General features: G+C 43.5%; 1 protein-coding gene across 2 annotated transcripts in view; it reads right to left on the bottom strand.

Moving 5' to 3' along the window:
- Positions 1–4,601: 4,601 nt before the first annotated feature.
- Positions 4,602–15,686, bottom strand: part of AQP9 (aquaporin 9) — a 36,868-nt gene continuing 25,783 nt past the window's right edge. For both annotated transcript variants that reach the window (XM_070404393.1, XM_070404401.1), the window contains 4 exons: positions 13,454–13,591; positions 12,554–12,672; positions 10,082–10,299; positions 4,602–6,517 (listed from right to left, as the gene is read on the bottom strand). In XM_070404393.1, the coding sequence (XP_070260494.1) occupies positions 6,343–6,517; positions 10,082–10,299; positions 12,554–12,672; positions 13,454–13,591 (650 nt within the window). In that variant the 3' untranslated portion in view covers positions 4,602–6,342. The remainder of the gene's footprint in view (positions 6,518–10,081; positions 10,300–12,553; positions 12,673–13,453; positions 13,592–15,686) is intronic.

Below are 15,686 nucleotides of genomic sequence, written 5' to 3' on the forward strand. Positions count from 1 at the left end.
CCTACTCCCTGCCCTTGGCCCCAGGCTAAAATTAGATTCCCATAGGGGCAAAGCATGGCCCACCCTTTCCCTTCACACTCGAAGATCTTTGTGGCTATCTCATCTATTGTATCAGCATCTTATTCTGAAAATATCACCAGATGAGATAGGCCAGCTGAGGGCCATCAAAACCCCCTTTCAGCCCAGCCAGTGTAGCTCAGCATTGAGCGTCAACCCAGGAACCAAGAGGTCACCAGTTCAATTCCCTGTCAGGGCACAAGCCCAGATTGTAGTCTCAATTCCCAGTGCAGGTGCATACAAGAGGCAGCCCAGCAATGATGTTCCTCTCTCATCAATGTTCTATCTCTCTATCCCTCTCCCTTCCTCTCTCTCTAAAAATCAATAAAAACATATTTAAAAAAACACAAAACATTTCAGCAGAGGTGACTTCCTTTATGCAAAAGTTGGGCTGTATTATGGCACTTCTTATTTGCTTTTATTTTCAAGAGTCTGAAGTCTTTGCGTAGAATAGTATAAATAAATAAGTAAATAAATAAGTAAGTAAGTAAATAAATAAATCGGAAGCATCAAATAAACACTGCTCCTAAAGATCATCATAGCTTAGAAAGTTTGAGGTATCCACTTACCTTAATCAACCACAGAGTCTCACATACAGAGAGGGCTGTATGGCTGTTAAAAAATTTGGATTTCTTTTCGCGGTGCATTTTAGCCTTTAAAATGTGAGCATTTTGTGGAGTATGCATTTTTTCATGTAGCAATAGCCCTTTTTCACAATTTCAAGTAAATTTGAGGCTTCCTCCCTTCCTAGACAGGATTTCACTCCTGCCAGATGGCTACTTTTAGTAACAGTGGGCACATGCATTTTCCTTTTGGTGTAAAAATGAAAATATTTTGCTAAAATCTTACAGAAGACTCTGATACAAAGTACAAAACACAGATAAACTAGTACTACAAAAGCCCAATGCTGTCCTGAGGAACTGGACATCGGAGTACATCGCCCGCCTCCCATAACCACAGTCCACGTTGTTATTCACAAGAGTTAAAGGACAGTCTCACTGGATATATGAACTGTGACTGGATTTTGATGATATTAAGACATCATCAATAATTATTTATGTGTGATACTAATATTTTTAAAGAATTCTTATTTTTTAGATATATATTAAATATTCGTGAATGCAATGATGTCATGTCTGGGATGTGCTTCAACAAATAATCCCAGGTTAGTAGTGAGACAGAGAGAGGGGCATAGAGGAAACAACACTGGCCATGCATTGGCAACTGTTGCAGCTGGTGGCGAGTCCATTACACTACTGTGCTCCCAATATACTATTTTCTCTGCTAGTGTCTATTAGTTGGCACAGTGGTGGGAAGTGTGTGGGTCTTGACTCCAGATGTAGGGTGACTGACTCTTCCCAGCTTTAGCACCGGCCTCACACATCCCAGAAAGTCCCTGGATCCCAAGCCACCTGGGACTGTTGGTCACTCCACTTAGCCATGTGATTTGTGTTCCACCTCTGCCACTGTTCACTCTGGAACTGGGTGCAAAGCTCTTAGGCCTCCGAGACTCAGTTTTCTCACCTCTAAATGGGGATAATAGTCTACTCGCTGATCTGTTCTGAGACTCTTATCAGATACTAGATGTGAACGTGCTTTGTGAACTGTGAGATACTACACAAGAATGATGTGTTATCACAGTGCAGGCTCCCTGTGGCTTATGATGCCCAGGCCCCAGAACCCCTTGCTTTCTTCTCAAAAGCTCAGGAAATCCCTTTTTCTGCTGGGTGCTTCACAAGGTGGGTGGAGGGTGTGGAGGATTCCCATGGCCTTGAGTCTGGCCTCTGGAGTATTCCTCACATCCTCCAGGACTCCCAAAGCTCTCCTCTATCTCCAGCCCTACTTAGGGTTTCATCTTCCCTGGGTCCTATTTCCTGAGACCCTACAGGCAGGGAGTTGAGGGACAGGAGGAAAAGGCCGCTGTGTGACTGGGCTCTGGACACCAGGGGGCGCGCTATGGGGAGGAAGCAGGAGGCAGGGCCATCATATAATTTATAATTTGTGTGTGTGTGGAGGGTGGGGAGGTGGGGGGGAGGGGACATGAAGTTATTTCCTAGAAGGCAAAAGTACCCAAAACCTACAAAAGATGTGTAATACTGGAAGAAGATAGAATCGAATTGTGCTTGATAGAATCTACACATCGTTCCATGGATTCTCTCAGCTAATGAAGTTCATTTATTCATATTCAGTTAAATGGGGGTTCTCCTTTCATTAATCCAGAGACAGCTTCTCTTGAATAAGAGCTACACTCCATCCCAGCAACAAGAAAGAGGCTGGGACTTGGTGAACCGCTCTACCTACCTGCCTGCCTATTTATTTGTATAGATTTACCTAAAATCCCAGTTTGAGAATTGACATGCAACATTTCTTTGTGGGGAATGTTTGGTGGATTGATTAATTCTGCTTAAACTTTCTGATTTATTTATTAAGAAACCTGGAATATTACTTGGGATTGAACATGGCTTTTGGTATGTTCTACCCTCGAAACCTTTATAAAAATGTTCAACAACTTGTCCCAAGGCTTTTATCAGTGGTTTTCAAATTGTGAAACTGTTTTCAAATTCTGAAGACCCCACCCCACAGTTTCTCTTCAGAGACCTCTCAGGGGCTGTCTTGGGTTGGGGGTGGTGCAGTATAAGATGATATCACAGGCAGAATGAAACTCCCACCCCCTCCCCACCCCTTCTCTATTTACAGCAGCTCTGGTGGTTTACTTGTGGGTTACCACATGTTTTTATTTGAACAATAGGTTCTGTAACTGGTCATTCTTTTTCCATGATGACATTTTTTGAGCACTGACGTACCTGTAAATTAGACAAGTGTGTGTGTAAAGCAATGGAAAGGAAATAATTTATATATTAAGGATCAGATGTTAAATGTGACATTTATACTCCACTTATCCTGTTCAACATCTGAATATTAACTCTGGCTCTTACTGCTTAGAAAAGTCCTATAAGCTTTGACATGCCCTGAGATCACAACTTGTTGGAAAATCCTAAGTTCTATGTTTGGCATTAAGATAAATGCTTCTATTCAGGTTTAGGGTTGACAAGGAAGAGAGCAAGGGGGCATGCTGCAATTTTGGCTTCTAGAGGATCTATGTAACACGTAGGTTAGTTGTTTCTAATTGACTTCTGATAACAATCATTCAACCTGATAGACCTTCTCTTGGATAAGAACCTGGCACAACCCTAGCTGGCTTGGCTCAATGGATAGAGCGTCGGCCTGTGGACTGAAGGGTCCCTGGTTCGATTCTGGTCAAGGGCACATGCCAGGGTTGGTGGCTTAATTCCCAGTAGGAGGCATGTAGGAGGCAGCCGACCGATTATTCTTTTTTTTTTTTTTTTTTTTTTTTTAAATATATTTTATTGATTTTTTTACAGAGAGGAAGGGAGAGAGAGATAGAGAGTTAGAAACATCGATGAGAGAGAAACATCGATCAGCCGCCTCCTGCACATCCCCTACGGGGGATGTGCCCACAACCCAGGTACATGCCCTTGACCGGAATCGAACCCGGGACCTTTCAGTCCGCAGGCCGACGCTCTATCCACTGAGCCAAACCGGATTCGGCTGATTATTCTTATCTTTGGTGTTTCTATCTCCCTCTCCCTTCCTCTCTGAAATCAATAAAAATATATTTTTTAAAAATCTCCTCCCACCCCCCAAAATGAACCTGACACAGACAAACCCACCTATAAGGTGGGGGAGGGGAGGACTTGCATGTGAGCATCTGGAACAAAAGGACTTTTTTTTCCCCATTAAAAAAAAACTTCCTGGAGTTGATTTCCATAAGTGTACATTTCCTCTTCATAATCCTAGTCATTAATCACCAAGTAGTGAATAATGAACACCTGCATGGATCATAGATTCCACAATCCAACCTGAAAACTCAAATGTTGGGTTGTCTCCTACTCTATAATCTACCCCCAGGGTCTGTTCCTGACTTGTTTGGCATCTCTGTTTTTGGCAGAACTGGAATCAGGGAATAGGATTTCAACATATTCTTACTCCTCTCCTCACCTTTTCTTCACTCCAGGATCTCTCAACCTCCACACTGTAGACATTTTGGGCTGAAAAATTCTTTATTGCAGGGGGTGGGGGCCTGGGGTGTCCTGTGCACTGTGTGCTGTTTGGTAGCATCCCTGACCTCTACCCACCAGATGCCAGTAACACCCCTTTCCCAGGCAAGACAACCAAAAATGTCTCCAGGAATTGCCAAATGCCTCCTTGCACCAATGGAGATTTTGGGTGGAAGTGGGAAGGGAGCAAAACTGTCTCCTTTGGGGATCCACTGCTCTCTACTCCATGAGGACCCTACACTGAGAATCCGACCAGAACTGCCTGGCCCTCACCAGATTTGGTTCTGACCCATGTAATTCACCAAGTCAATGCGCTCAACCCTGGCTGCACATGGGAGTCACCCCAGACATTACAAATGACCAACTGGGCATATTTTTTAAAAGCTCCTCAGAAGATCTGTTTATAGACAGGAATAGGCAATCTCTGAACGAGGTGTACTTAGCAGTCTCAATACTTATAAAAACTTAAACAAAAAACACAATTTTATTTCAAGTAGGAAATATCCAAGTAGTTTCAGAGCAAGAAAAAAACTCCGTATGTCAGTAGATTGTAGAACACAGGCCACTGGAGATATTTCACGGTAGCTTTCTGTTGTTCTGTTATTATCGCAGAGCAATTGGAAAACGGGATCCCTCTGGGAATTCTGGGCTTTTTAAGTTTGATTGAAGGTGCATCACTTGATGTAGAGCAATTTATCTGCTGTTTGTAACTGACAGAGACTCTTTTGACCAAAGGACATCAATTAGAGGAGATTAAAGGGAAAAGCCTAACCAAGAGGAAATTTCCTGGATGTAAGGTTTGGGATCGGCAGGGAGGGGAGATCAAGACTGAGCAATACCAACAGTGGCCTAGGAAAGGAGGCCTTCTGATGACGCTTTTCAGCAGATGAAAAATACGATCAAATCACTCCCTCTTTCGTTTGAAAGCGTCAGCGCAGGGCAAATAAAACCAGACAACACAGGCCTTTTATCTTAGGATCCAGGAGAATTAGGTCCAGGAGGTGTACATATTCTGGCAGCTGCCAATCCCGCTCCTTCTGGCTGGCCGGTAAAGGCTGGCCTTCCGGAAGGTGTAGGATACACGAGACGTTTGACTTTCCACCTGACCCAGGCCGCTCACTTGGCTTCCCTGAGATTTTGTTTCCATATCTGAAAGGGGCCGGCAGGGCAGTTACCTCAGACAGTCCCTATGCGGATTAAGTTAGGTCATAGGTGTGAAAGTGCTTTCTGTAATCTAAAGCCCAAGAGGTATGCTATTTCCAGGGACCTTCCATCCTGAAGATTATACGAGACCCGGAGCCAATGGCTTTCCATTTTGGCTTCTCGGGCATGCATAGAATAATGGACGAGTGCAGCCATTGACTTCACTTGTCAAATGTCTGTCCTCACATGGGCAATTAGGAAAATACATTTGAGCTAAAAATACAGAGTGATGTATTTTTCATGACTGAGGTTATGATTGTATTTTAGGTTATTACATACTAAAGTCCAGGAAATTAATTGGTGCCCTCTAAAAATGCAAAGAGCAAGAGATTAATCTGATAAATGGTTTCCATTAAAATAATTCCATTTGGTTTCCCAAATTTATCTTGTCTCCTGAGGCTTCTGAATGCCATAACGTCCTTCTCCTATGCTTTCCAGCTGCATTCTACTGCTTCCTACATCCCTGGGTTTGGAGAATTTCAATACTTATAAATAATAGTGGCACGGCAAAGCTAGAGCATTAACCCTTTAGTTCCCTAACTCATGGATATGTTAACTGAAACCACTGTTTCATCTTTCAATTGAGTTTTGGTTGATAGTCAGAATGTAACCTTTATGGGTTTGAAAGTAAGGTTTTTGGTGATGCTGCTTCATACAGATAATGCAATTGAGACCATTCAAATAAGTCCAAGGTCAAAGTTTCAAGTTATTAGAACTCACTCAGCAATAAAAACTCACATGAAAGAATGAAATGAACAGGGCGGAGAGAAGGCTGTTTCAGGAGACAATCCATGCTACTCTGAGGGCAGGGGGAACTGGTAGAGAAGAGGTCAGTGTTTTCAAAACTTCATTCAGATGCTTTTCCAATCAGGTGTCCCAAGTGGCTAGCAGAGAACATTGGGCAGATCCACCCCAGTCTTATGAAAACATAGGCAGCTGGATGCCATCTTTCCTGAAGAGAACATCAGCTCAGCCAACTGTAAACCTAGAACTGAGCACGCCGCTACATCACCACACTAAGTTCATGTTTCTCTAGTTTGTCCTCCGATGGTTCTGCCTCGAAGTCTGGATTCGGGTTTGGGTGGTGGATTTCAATGAGAAGAATATAGATGAGGCCTCCAATGGCAGCACCAACCATAGGGGCCACAACAGGAATCCACCAGAAGTTATTTCCAACTCTGAAATCAAACAAGGAATTAGTGATACACCACTTGGCTTTCCTCCTCGTATTACTACTAGTTATTCACTAACCAGCTAGTCTTTCTCATGTTTCTGGCTCCCTTATCAATCAGCAATAGCTAAGTATAAGGGCACTCACCACAGCTTGGCAACCTGGATTCTCTAAAACACCTGACTTCAGATGGTCCACCATTGTCCTAATGGTACTTATGAGAGAATATGTCCCATTTTTTATTTTCCTTTCAGAAAATATAGTCCTACAGAATGGTCAAAATTGAGGGCATGTAATAAAGGTTCAGGTTGATTACTCAGGAGTTTACTTTTCCTTGTCCTGAAACAATGTGTCCTGAGGATTATGAATGGAAAGATGTGGAGAGATTCTTGGACATCATTGTAATGTGAGGGCAGCCACAAAATAATCAGGAATGCTTATCAGTGAAAACGAATTTAAAAAATCAGAGGTGGAATACGAATTAGGCACTAACTATAATTCACTTCAGCGCTTACTTTTTGAGGTAACTAAGCTTAAAGTTATTTTCTGATAAGGCTATTGTGCTGTGATTCCCTCTCCCCTCCAGAAACCCTCAATGCCAGTACGTTATATTAAGGGTATAATTCTGTGAGAAAGCAGCTGTCTTTGTGAATTGTCACCATCTTTTTCGGAGACAGGAAATCCATTTAAGTAACTCAGTAGAAAGGACCGTGAGTGCTCAGAAGCAAGCAACACTACACAATATATGGTTTAAGGAGCTATACATTTGAGATAAAACTTTTTTAAAAGCAGGGAAATAGCAAAATAAATAAATAAATAAATAAATAAATAAATAAATAAATAAATTCAGGACACTGTGGAGGAGGAAGGGAAAACAGGAGGAGCACACGGGTGCACAGGAGGGTTTCATAGTGTTGCGTTTAAGGGAAGGACTCATGGCGGTGCGTCTCACCAGCGTGCTCAATAGCTACAGATAGGGTCTTTTGCTTTGTATCACATTCTGATAAGAAAGGATAATGAAGAAAATAAGCACGAACAGGAGGCCTGTTCTAGGAGTCACGAGACCTGGTTCTAATCTCAGGATAGAAGGACTTTGGGCAAGTCCCCCGTGGTCCCTTCCACGTGGATCATACAAGTACTCTTAGATCATCAATGCAGGCTCCCGGGAACAGCCCTGAGACGGAGCACAATGGCCACCGGGTGTCGCTCTTACTGCATGAGAGAGAGGGCGCGAAACTGCCGTAGCAGAGCCCCTTCTCAGGCCCCCAAATCCAGATGGAAGTTTCTATGAGAGGCACAGGGGCTTTAAAGGACTAGGAGGTTCTTTATTTCCTTTCCTCCATCACTGTTTTATGGTGAATCTGTCATTTCACAGATTGGGGTCCAAGATACCTGCCAGGACGCATGTTCTCCTTCCCCTGAATAGACCCTCCTCCTTCTATCAGAGCTGAGCGCCTTGTGCCGGGGCCACATGTCATAAATGGAGGAGCTTGCACGTGGTTCCCTGCCAGGTCAAGTCTTACACGTACACAGGGTCATTTGCATGCTATGATTTTGGGGGAAGCCGGAAATGTCTATGTTAATTGCTTAAGGTACCATCATCAGGGATTCATCCCTTTGGGTGAACTTTAAAAGAAATAACACTACCCCTGAGATCCTTCATCAAATCATTAGCATCTTAATGTGAATCCATGGGGAGAACTCCGATGGGGAACATCCTAACATTTCCCGGAAAAAGGAAGAGTCAGCCGAGGTCTGTTGACTCTCTCTTGTCAGATCTTGCTGCACCACTTCCGGTCAGCCTCACTGCTTGCCCTACAGGGGCAAGTGAGGGTCTGAGAAGAAGGCATTCTTGGCTTTATCTGAGGGTGTGGATCCAAGCTAGGATACCTACTGAGATGCTGACCTTGGATATAGAAACTTGAAAAGGTGGGATACTGTAGGAACACTTTGGAGACCTGCTGTCTCTTAAAGGTTTTCTTGGGAACTTTTTGGTTGAGGATAACCAGCAAGCCTGGCCTTTTCCTAACTGATTGCTGACCCCTCTAAAGGAGAGATCCTTTTTAATCCATTTTCTATAATGATGTCAGATTAAATTTGCTAAATTGAAGTTCTAAACATGCCAAAAGTCTGCCCTAACTCCTCTGCTGCTCCCTATAACCTTCAGCATAGGGAGCAGTCAAACCCCCATATTTTCCTTTTTAGGAGTCTAGGGCCTCTATGGTCTGCCAAAAATTTGCCCTTTCCAACCTTCTTCATGCACCCTTCCAGCCAGACTGGATTGCTTGTTATTGTAACACTAGAGGCCCGGTGCACAAAATTCATGCATGGGGGAGGAGGGGGGCCCTCAGCCAGGCCTGCACCCTCTCCAATCTGGAAACCCTTGGGGAATGTCCGACTGCCAGCAGTCAGACATCCCTCTTGCAATCCGGGACTGCTGGCTCCTAACCACTCACCTGCCTGCCTGTCTGATTGCCCCTAACCACTCTGCCTGCCTGCCTGATCCCCCCCAACCACCCTCCTCTGCCTGCCTGATCGCCCCTAACTGCTCACCTATTGGCCTGATCGCCCCTAACCGCCTCTGCCTTGGCCCCCACCACCGTGGCTTTGTCTGAAGGAGGACTGGGCGACCGGAAGATGTCAGGTCAACCCATTCTAATTAGCATATTACCCTGTTATTAGTATAGATTATTAATATAGATTCTGTGTTTCCTGATGAACCAAAGTAAGTTCCTTTCCTATACAGAGAAGTGATGAGTGGATGGGATGAGCTACTGTGGCTTTATAGGGAGGAGTGGGAAGGAAGTAATGGGCAGATTTTGTCCTGGGAGTTTGGTACTGACCGTTGACATACTTCCTCAAGTGCATTATGAGGTTGATAGCACAGGGTCTTGCAAAATTTCCTGTGCACAGGCTCTCTTTTATCTCTGTTCTGCTAGGATTTTTTAAGACCCAACTCAGCTCTTTCTTCAGTGGCACCTTTCCCAACTTCCCCAGGCAGAGCTAGTCACTCCTCAGAACTTTGTTTTAAGGGTTGCCAGAGTCCTTATTACATTGCTCAAGGCTAGTGACTTAGCAAATTTTGAAATTTTCTTGCCTAGCTCAATGACACAGCATGAGATAGGGTTCAGTGAAGAATTGTTGAATGACATGATGAATGAAGCATAGCTAGCATGGTTTCCTAGAAAAAGCCCTGTAGTAGTATTGAAAGATTTAAAATCTAGTCCAACTTTGTCACAAAGTAAATCTGTAGACAAGTTATACAATCAAAATGTGCACATAAAACCATACACCAATATTATATAGGACAGGTCTATCTCTGTGGAATTCCTCTCTCTCTCTCTCTCTCTGTCTGCCTACCTGTCTCTCTCACACACACATACACACATACACAGCCCCACTATGTCACAAATCACCAGTGAGACAGACATTCCACACTCATGACCAGGGTATGCACTAAACCTCCACCTTCCCGTCTGTACTCTCCTGGACTCCAATCGAAAGCACAGCCCTCCCTGATAAAGCTCAGCATGAATCTTTCTCTCCCCTCCACCCCACCACTGTTACTTACCTGAAGACATCAAACCCCCATCCTGCCAAAGCAGTGAAAAGTCTGGGACTCAGGTCTCGAGCTGGATTCATGGCACAGCCACAGTTCAGTCCCAAAGAGGAAGAAAGGACAATGATCAGGAGGCCGATGGCAATGGGCTGTAGGCCTTTGGGGACTCCCCAGTTTCTGGAGTCAAAGATGCCAAAGACAACCAGGAGGAGGAACATGGTGGACACTACCTGGGGAAAGAGAAAATGTTCAAGGGGGTTAGCTTATAATCTGCCTGTTTGCCCACCTTAAAATCCAGCCCCTCTGGTTAAGAACGAACCTAGTAATAACTAACATACACTAGGTGAGCACACTGTGCCATTCTTCTTTTTTTTAAAAATTGATTGTGTGTATGAAACATGTTGTAGGGTGTTTTCGTTTGTTTTGTTTTCGTTTTAATTTTAGAGAGAGAGGAAGGGAGAGAGATAGAGAGAGAGAAAATCATCGATTGACTGCCTCCTGCACACCCCCCACTGGGGACGAAGCTGGCAACTTGGGCATGTGCCCTGACTTGGAATCGAACTATGACCTCCTGGTTCATAGGTTGATGCTCAACCACTGAGCAACACAGACTGGGTCAGACACTCTTCTTGCCATGGCAATTTCAAACGTGATGGTGATATTCTCCTTTACAGATTAGTTACCTGACAAGGTTGCGGAATTAATCGCAGTCAGTGGACCCAGAGAGTTAGGCTCTAGAGCAGTGATGGCGAACCTATGACACGCGTGTCAGAGGTGACACGCGAACTCATTTTTTTGGTTGATTTTTCTTTGTTAAATGGCATTTGAATATATAAAATAAATATCAAAAATATAAGTCTTTGTTTTCCTATGGTTGCAAATATCAAAAAATTTCTATATGTGACACGGCACCAGAGTTAAGTTAGGGTTTTTCAAAATGCTGACACGCCGAGCTCAAAAGGTTCGCCATCACTGCTCTAGAGACTAACTTTACTATACTCTCCTGCTAAACCACTACCCAGCTAAACAGAAAGACAAACTGCAAGCTGGAAAAATGAACAAAGAGGCTCATTCAAATTAGCAAGATGAATAATGTGAGATATCAGTAGGAAAATGAGCAAAGGAAATGAACAGAAAATTCATTAAAGAAAAGGAGAATTAAGAAACAAATGGGAAAAACAGATTTGTAATGAAAAGAAATGCAACCAATACCAAATGTTAGGGAAATGACACCAGTTCTCCCAGGCTTTTCCAGTAGAACTGAACATGTACCACTCTTTTGAAAAGAAACTCAGCAGTAATTTAGCCACATGCATTTAAACCCCACAAAATTATGTATTCAATTTGACCCTATTGAATAGTTGAGAACCATACCGTGAAAATAATCTAAAATATGGAAAAATCATAAGGTTTCTCAGGGATCCTACTTTTCATGTAATTCAAGCCCAATGTATCTTATAATGAAGAAGCTGACATTGGAGTCCAGAGCTGTGGAAGGAGCTTTAGAGGTTCCTCCTGTGAATTCAGGCCCTTTCCATAAAGCCAACTTTCTCTCTCAATCCTGGGCTTGCCCTGCAAAGGCTGATGATGTCTTAGTTCCTTGAGATTTGGACCCACAGCCCCCTTCCTACACTCTTGTTCTGTTCTGAGAATGTGACAAAGTGAAGCCTTCAGCCCTACAACTTTCCCACAGAGACAGCCTCTCTCACTGAGCCCTCTAGCAACACTCTCTTCCTTGCCCCCTCAGGAGAGTGAGCTGGCCCCAGGCCATTTCAGGGTCAGCTTCTCTCAAGATTACTAAATTGTTTAGCTCTAAATATTGTTCAAGCATATTGTATATAATTTAATTAATGGACAGTCATTCTTTTACCTAATAAATATTTACTGGCACCTACTGAGCCAGGTACAGTTCCATGCTGTTCCTCATTCGAGGAGTACAGGGCCTGGTTCTCTGACAAGTAACAGATCACTCTTGCAGATAATAATGTCAGGGATAGAAGGCAAGACTGGCATACCTCGATGTGGGGTTGGGAGGATGAGAAGAGATAAACCAAAGAACTTACATACATAGCCCATGGACACGGGCAATAGGGTAGTGAAGACCTGGCAGGTGGGTAGGGGCTGGGAGGAAGGCAGAATGTCTTTTCTTGTGGTCTCTCCATTTAGATCATTTGCACAAAAGAGACACAACCGTGCAGCTAACGCCATTTGCCCCTACAGAGGCTGAAATGTTCAGTCATCCACTGTCTTCTGGAATTCAACTGGTATGAACGAGTGTATATATTAAAGCAGAAGTAGAAAACTCTTTTAATGGCATCGACTTCAACAAAGCAAAAATCTGTCAGGAAAGCTTGGGTGATACCTAGTGACCTCTGGCTTTGGAAACACAGCCTCTCCCTATTGATAGGTGCATAGGACTCCCAGGCAGTCCCCTCATTAAATCCTGTTTCGCCAAAGTTAGCTCTTGATTGAATGGATACTTACTTGGTCTGCAAATGCATTTGCCAGAGATAGATACGGAGCTGGATACGTTGCAAAAATGATTGCTGTTGCATTTTCTCCCACGATGAGGAGTTTTCCATCAGCAAAGGACATAATTCCATCTATGGAAGACAGAGTTCCAGCAGGTTAGCATTCTCTGGGAAGGGGTGAGGGAGGTCTATGCCAGGTGTTAACTACCGCAGTCAAACACTCAGGTTTAGTTTAGCAGATCCATATTGTCTGCCTTTCTTCACTTTATATGCCCAGAGAAGCCATAGAATGGCGGGTCAAGGCCAGACAGTCCTGGCTGCCCTCAATGGTTCACTCTAAATGTGAGCCATATCCTTAGCCAGGGGGTCCTGAAAACAATTGTCTTTAGGGGAAATTGTTGGCATTTTTTGTATTGACCAAAAGCCAATGTGGAACTTGAAACTACTCGAATAGCAGTCCACAATTCGAGGGTGTCATGGAAGAGTGAAGTTGCCCTTGGAGCAAGGGATATAGGTGTCCCCCAAAAGCCAGTCCGACCCCAGCTCTCTCCTACCACCATTCATTTTCCTCATTTTTCTAAGGAAAACCAAGACCAGAAGTTCAGATGATTTATTTAAGTCATGTAGCTACTTATTTTGCACATGTTAACACTGTAGTCCTGGTTGGGCCTAAATATGAGCTTCCTTTAAGTTCTGCTCTCTCTTTTAAGTTGTGACCATTTTCATTGAGAGGCTTCATGAATTTTCCCTAACGATAATGTTGGTCCCATTATTTAGAACTTAGAGCTTTTCAAATTGCCTGTCAATTGTAGAGTGCTCCCTATTCTTGTCTTATTGTACCTCTTGCAAGTAATTCTGACATTCAGGGTATGCCCAGCTCTCCCTAACCTCTGGACTCAGGGGTCTTACTCACCATAGTAAATACCAAAGAGGATTGCAGACCCTACGAAGGCTCCCAGGAACTGGGCTCCCACATAAAAAGGAAATTTGAACCATTTCATCCGTCCAAAGAGACACATTGCAAAAGACACAGCAGGGTTGATGTGGCCACCTACAAGGAAAATAAGATGATGTTAAAGAGAGGGCAGATCGGGGAGAATTCTTATGAAGAAAGTAATTCTTATCTAGAGACCTCAGCCTTCTCAGTAGGGATCCATATGTGAGGACACAGAGTGGTGTGTGTGTGTGTGTGTGTGTGTGTGTGTGTGTGTGAAAGAGAGAGAGAGAGCAGAGAGAGAGAGGGAGAGTGAGCTTGAGTAGGGGAGAAAGGGAGGACTAATAATCCTCATGGCATCATTAGACACTGTTTAGGATGTTTATCTTTTTTATATAGAAAGAAACTTTTATTCAAGAGGCTCATTTTTATTTATCTGTCTATCTGTCTATCTGTCTATCTATCTATCTATCTATCTATCTATCTATCTATCATCTACTGGATTTTCTCTATCTATAAAGCAATAACCTCAAAGAGATTGATGTGAATTATTAACTTCAATATATCTTTTTAAAAAGTTGACAGACCTATACAGTCTAAATCTATATCTAGCAATTCCTCAGTCCATGTCCAGAAGATATATATTAAAAACAATCTTGGAAGTAAAAAGGGAGCTCAGATCTTGCTTCCCAGCATGTTGCCAGTTTGGCTCAAATAAACTGATAAAAATTTTAAAAATATATGAAAAAGAGATGTCTCTTTAAGGGGAAATGTCCCTTGTTTGGTAGGCTGAGCCTATTCTGAGGTAACGGGCTCCGTTAACATTGAGGTGATCACAGTGTCTGAGTGGATTCTCTGCAGTTCTGCATAAACAATACCAGTATATTTCTCTCACACACAGACATAGCAGTGCTCCTGTCACCCCACCCTAAACCATGGCTAGAGAAATCAGCCTCCTTGATTCTCCTCTCACCGCAAGGTCAGACAGAATTTGCTCTGGTAAGTCACTAATATTCCCAGCTGGCTGTGCTAGTAACAACTTTCATTGAACACTTGCCAGATGCTATCACAGGGATAGTACATGCACTTGATCTTCAGAAGAACCTGGTGAGATGGGTACTGCTCCAGTTCACTGGTGAGGAAACTGAGGCACAAAACTAAAGTAACTTTCTTTTTTTTAAAAAAAAATATATTTTATTGATTTTTTACAGAGAGGAAGGGAGAGGGATAGAGAGTTAGAAACATCAATGAGAGAGACACATCGATCAGCTGCCTCCTGCACACTTCCTACTGGGGATGTGCCCACAACTAAGGTACATGCCCTTGACCGGAATCGAACCTGGGACCTTTCAGTCCACAGACCGATGCTCTATCCACTGAGCCAAACCGGTTAGGGCCTAAAGTAACTTTCTTAATGCTACAAGGTTAAAAGTGGGAGAACTAGAATTCAAATTTAGGTTTCTCTGAACTCTAGGGTCTATGTTCTATGTTCTGTCACTTCCAGACCCCTCCCCCCACCTTTTCTAAATAGATTTTTATTGATTTCAGAGAGGTAGGGGGAGAGATAGATAGAAACATCAATGATGAGAGAGAATCAGTGATCGGCTGCTTCCTGCACGCTCCCCAACTGGGGATCGAGCTCGCAACCTGGTCATGTGCCCTGACCGGGAATTGAACCGTGACCTCCTGGTTCATAGGTCGATGCTCAACCACTGAGCCATGCTGGCCGGGCACTTCCAGACCTTCTGCACCAAGTTTATAAAGGCTTCTGCCTCTGTGGGCAGGGGAAAATAACAATCACATGCATGTATGGGCTCCCTTCCCGTAAAAGTTGTCCATTTGAAGAATACAGGTGACATTTTGTGTGGAGGGGGATTAGAATGCCTGTCAATGTGACCATATGAAAATGTGGACTTTTGGGCTACAGAAATAGTGTAAACAAAAGAGTGATGACAATGCTGATGATTATGATGATGCTTCATATGTGACCCTCCACAGCACCTATGGATGAGCTTGGTTTTAGAAGCCCTCCCTGTGCAGAAAACCATGCTTTTCCTGAGTCTCTACACCAAGGTGGGTTTGCAGTGGAGAGGGGTTCAGAATGCTAGCTAAACCTCAGGGTTCTTTCTATACCTGCCCCTGCCCGTCAGGGGCTAACATGAGCAAAAAATGCCAATATGCCAAAGCCCAGATGATTTCCTGAAGGCTTACA

This window comes from Myotis yumanensis, unplaced genomic scaffold (assembly GCF_028538775.1).
Source record: "Myotis yumanensis isolate MYYU_CA2020_CCGP unplaced genomic scaffold, mMyoYum1.0.hap1 SCAF_1, whole genome shotgun sequence".
NCBI lineage: Eukaryota > Metazoa > Chordata > Mammalia > Chiroptera > Vespertilionidae > Myotis > Myotis yumanensis.